A 5,031-nucleotide genomic window follows, 5' to 3' on the forward strand; every position below is an offset into this window, starting at 1 on the left:
TCACGCTGGGTGCTGAGAACCAAAGCGGAAGGAGAAGATCCTGCGTGTGCCGTAGCGCTTCCAGCGGGATGTGACAAAACACATGAAATCGGGGAGAGAAAAATGATGATTCTGGAATTTGGCTCTGGCTGTCAGGGGTGACGAAAAGCACCGGCAACGCCTCCCGCCCGGGCTATAAAGGGCTCCAAGGCAGGGGGAGCGAGCACTCGCTGTCTGCGCTGCCGAGCCGGTGTCTCTCCCAGCCCTCCAGCCGCCGCCAGCCTTCGCCATGAGCACCACTGTCAGGCAATACTCCTCCTCCACCTCCCTCAAGGGCTTCGGTGGCCTGGGTGGAGGCTCCAGCAGGCTCTCCTCCGTGCGTGTCGGGGGCGGCGGGTACAGAGCCCCCAGCGTCCACGGAGGCTCCGGCAGCTACTCGGTCTCTTCCCGTGTTGTCTCGGGGCTGGGAAGCGGCTACGGAGGCAGCTACTGCAGCAGCGTAGGAGGGGGCCTCGGTGCTGGCTTTGGGGGCAGCTATGGCTCTGGCTTTGGGGCTGGCTTTGGGGGTAACTTTGGTGCCTGCTTTGGAGGCGGTGATGGCATCTTCCTTGCTGGCGAAAAGGAGACGATGCAGAACCTCAATGACCGCCTGGCTGCCTACCTGGACAAAGTGCGTGCCCTGGAGGAGGCCAACACTGACCTGGAGATCAAGATCAGGGAGTGGTACAAGAAGCAGGGACCTGGTCCAGACCGCGACTACAGCCCCTACTACAGGACTATCGAGGAGCTCAGGAACAAGGTAGGATGCTGTGAGTAACACAGTGGGATGTCTCGTTGTCAGAGGACGCAGAGACACTGACTACTCCCTCTGTAATTAGCGTCTCAGTTGCACATCCAGAGCACCAGGCTGGAAAATCTGAGATTTCTGCATGTCAGCTTTTGATAACATCCCTCTAGGAGGAACAAATGGCAGTTTTCACTGGAAGAAGCAAGTGTAAAAGGACACAGTGCAAAAATGAAGAATAAGAGACAAGTCTGCGTTGATAATGCAGTTTTTTTGAGAGTTTAAAATGAAAGTGCAGGCAAGGTTGTAGGTGTGCGCAAGCTGTGAAACGTTGATGTCACGTCTGTAAACATTCAGTCAAAGAATTTGCAAACTTGTTTCAGCTCCTCCCTATTGATGTGGTTTAGATGCTAAAGGGAAAAAGATGGAACTGACCAAGAATGAGTTTTTCGCCTCCTTTTGGCAGAGCCTGCCCCAGTGCCAGGCTTGCTGCAAACCCACCCAGGCAGCTCGGGGGGATTTCCCTCGGTTCTGATTTGATTCCCACCAGCCCATTTTGGAGGAAATACTCAAGTTGACTTTGTCTTCTCTGTTACTTCTTACGCATGAATTGCCCCCCGTAAACACGAAGGAGGGCAGTGTACAGCTGGAGCTGCAGGAGAGCTGGCAAGTGACGCAGGGGATCCATTTTCCCTCCCTCTCCTTGGCCCCACAACTGATGTCCTCCCAAACTCTGACTTGAGTCTTCTCCCACTGCGGATTATTTGCTCCTGGTTTTGTAATATAAAAATCAGAAGCTGTAGGCACCTGCTCCCTGCATTTTGCTCCATTTTTGCAGTCAGCAAATTCAATCCATCCCTGAACAAATCGGCACAAGGTTTGCCAGGCACAAGCACCCTGCTGGTCCCTCTGTCTTGCCAGAAGAGCCACACGGTGCTGTGGGGGGGGGAGCAGATGATTCCTTCTTGACCCTTACAGAATCAGCACATGCCCTGAAGCATGGAAACAAATGTCCTCATCAGATGTCACACATCTTACATGGCTTCATGTTGCCTTGTGAAATACCAAAGGATTTTTGGAAAGGGAGGTCACAGAGTAATCAGCCCCTTTCTGCAGTCAGTCTCAGCTGTCTCCCCTTTGTTCTGATTTGATACACGCTTCTGCTAAGGAAACCCAAAACTATTCCTGTTGCGACAGTCTGACTTGAGCTCCCATCCCTTGGTCAGCCAGGAGGACTTCCTGACGCTCATTTGGTGCTTTTTCTTTATCCTCTACCCTGCAGGTGCTGGCGGCCACAGTCGACAACGCTAACCTCCTCCTGAAGACCGACAACGCCAGGCTGACAGCCGATGACTTCAGGACCAAGTAAGCCACATTTCCTGGAAAAATGGAACAAAGTCTGCAGAGAAGTTTGATGAAATGGGGAGAAAATCCCATCCAAACCCCAAAAGGGCAATGTGGAAACAAAGCCTTCAAAACGAAGGTGTAATTTCCAAAGCAGTAGGTTATCTAAATCCATGGGCATTTGGGGATTGTTTTGCTTCCACCCAAAACTTCACTGGTTTATTCCCATTTCTTGCTCCCCTGTGGTACGACCTTTCCTGAGCAGAGAACTTGCACTGTGCTTCTGCTGTGCATTTAACGCGTGTGTGTGGCTCAGCAAAGCCCAGACCCAGTAACAAGGCCCAGTGGTATCAGGACTGAGGTGACGTTATGGACTCAGAGGGACATGGTTTTATCAGTTGTTCCCCTGCATTCACTAGCGTTCACCACCAGAAAGTTGTCCATGCACCATCGGGTTCGTGCAGCATTGACCCAATGCTGGCGGCAGCAGTGAGGTGCTCTGTCCTCAGCTGGACAAGATCCTGTGCGACTTTTGTGACTGTTCTTGTGTCCCCAGGTTTGAGACAGAGCAGGCTCTGCGCCTGAGCGTGGAGGCCGACATCAATGGCCTGCGCAGAGTCCTGGACGAGCTGACCCTGGCCAGAGCTGACCTGGAGATGCAGATCGAGAACCTGAAGGAGGAGCTGGCCTACCTCAAGAAGAACCACGAGGAGGTGAGCACAGAGCCAGGCTCAAAAAGGTCTGGCCTGGACCCAGGAATATGAGGTCTGGTCCAAGCTTTTAGACCATGCTGAGGTTTGAACTGCTGGGAGGGAAGATGAGAAGTGCTGGTGAGGGACTAGAGATGATCCATTCTGGATAACAGCACGTCCTCCTCGGAGCCTGTACAAAACCCATCCATCGCTGGTTATTGCAGTATTGTCCACTGTAGCTATTAGAGATTCATTAACAATCCTAGCAGCTTCAGCCCTGGAAGGTCTATCTCCTGAGAAACGAAGCTAACTACAGGCTCTGATTTATTTTCTGAAGAATTACCTCAAATGGAGATTTCTTAAGAATTTAGATTAATTTATTTGTGATTGTGGAGCAAAGGCCCTAGTTTGCTCCCTGTTGATCTGCCTCAGTAATACCTGCCGAAGGATGGTGCCTTTGCTGAAGAGCTCTGTCTTGAGAGGAACATCCTGATACACTGATTGTTGGATTGCATGAAAACGTGTGTCTCTCTTGTGCCAGGAGATGAATGCCCTGCGCGGGCAGGTGGGGGGAGAGATCAGCGTGGAGATGGATGCTGCTCCTGGAATCGACCTCACCAAGATCCTGGCGGAGATGCGGGAGCAGTACGAGAGCCTGGCGGACAAGAACCGCAGGGACGCCGAGCAGTGGTTCTTCAGCAAGGTGAGGTGGCAGCGGCAGCGCCGCGGGGCGCGCAGGACCTGAGGCTGTGCCTGCTCGCCAGTGCCGGAACGGCACCTTACGAGGGTTTTGCCTCGTTGCAGACGGAAGAGCTGAACCGGGAGGTGGCCATCAACACGGAGCAGCTTCAGAGCGGCAAGTCGGAGATCACCGAGCTACGACGCACCATCCAGAGCCTGGAGATCGACCTGCAGTCCCAGCTCAGCACGGTACGAGGGGCTGGCTCCCTGCGGGGTGGGGGGCACGCAGGAGCGCAGGCCAGGGGATGCACGGCTGCTGCTGTCCCTCCCACCCTCTGTGCCCCCTGAACTCGTCCCTCTCCTCTGCACGCAGAAAGCGGCGCTGGAGGGCACCTTGGCCGACACAGAAGCCCGCTACGGCACCCAGCTGGCCCAGCTGCAGGGGCTGATCACCGGCGTGGAGGAGCAGCTGGCCGAGCTGCGGTGCGACATGGAGCGCCAGAACCACGAGTACAGGGTCCTCCTGGACGTCAAATGCCGCCTGGAGCAGGAGATCGCCACGTACCGCCGGCTCCTGGAGGGCGAAGACGCCCAGTACGTAGAGGGGCTTTGCCTGGGACAGTGTGTGGGGAGGACATGGGTAATAGTGAAGGAAATAAAAAACTTAACAACCTGTGTTCCCTGGAGGATCCTGACCCGTGGCACGAAACAGGGTCCCCCTTTTCAGTCCTACTATCCCAGAACAGCCCAGTGGTTACCACGGCGCTGCAGCATCCCTGGGATGCACTTTCCATCCCTCGAGTGTCTGTGTGATGCCGGGGAAGGAGCGGGTACCAGTGCTGCTTGTTGCAGCTGGGATGTGTGCTGCCTCTATGCCCAAATCCCTGTGCTACACATACATCCTTAGCATTTTCTTCCTTTTAGTTTTGACACTAGGCAGTTTCCAGAAGGCATTTTAATCACATACTGGTGCAAGAAGAAATGGCAGGGTTTTAAATAGTGATTTTGTCATAGAGACTACTTACTTTTTTCCCATTTCTGACCATTCTTTCTCTTTTCTCCTCCTGTAGCATGTCTTCCCACTACGTCTCACAGCCTGTGAAAGAAGGTAAGAACATGTCTCAGCTGAAGCACTGATCACACATAGCTCTGTCATATCCTTAGCCACCTTCTTAGCATAGGCCCTTTTTATTAATTTACTAAAATTACTATTTTATTATATTTTCAAAACGTGAATTGACATAAACTACTCTTATGATATGCCAAAAACATGTTTCAGAAAATTATCTGTGCAGACTGAAACTACACGATAAAGTATTCAGGGGTAGGAATGTGGTGGTTATATTGGGTTTCTGAGGCAGTTGGTGGTAATAACAAATCTACCCATGAAAAGCTTTATGACACTTTCTCCTTCCTTCCCTGTAAATAATGGTTCCCTCTTTCTCCATCGTAGCACCTGTTACCACCCGTCAAATCCGCACAATCTTCGAGGAAGTCCAGGACGGGAAGGTGATTTCGTCCCGGGAGCAGATCACGCAGGCTGCCTGCTGA

The 5,031-nt window shown here is 52.7% G+C and overlaps 1 protein-coding gene across 1 annotated transcript; it reads left to right on the forward strand.

The window, feature by feature from the left end:
- Nucleotides 1-268: 268 nt before the first annotated feature.
- LOC309681175 (keratin, type I cytoskeletal 14-like) lies at nucleotides 269-5,031 on the forward strand (the record flags this gene model as incomplete). Its single annotated transcript, XM_082495014.1, has 8 exons — nucleotides 269-778; nucleotides 2,046-2,128; nucleotides 2,664-2,820; nucleotides 3,341-3,502; nucleotides 3,604-3,729; nucleotides 3,854-4,074; nucleotides 4,551-4,588; nucleotides 4,934-5,031. The coding sequence occupies 8 exons, from the start codon at nucleotides 269-271 to the stop codon at nucleotides 5,029-5,031; spliced, it is 1,395 nt and encodes a 464-aa protein (XP_082351140.1).

Source organism: Vanellus vanellus (genome assembly GCF_965231255.1).
Source record: "Vanellus vanellus genome assembly, chromosome: 24".
In the NCBI taxonomy this organism is placed as follows: domain Eukaryota; kingdom Metazoa; phylum Chordata; class Aves; order Charadriiformes; family Charadriidae; genus Vanellus; species Vanellus vanellus.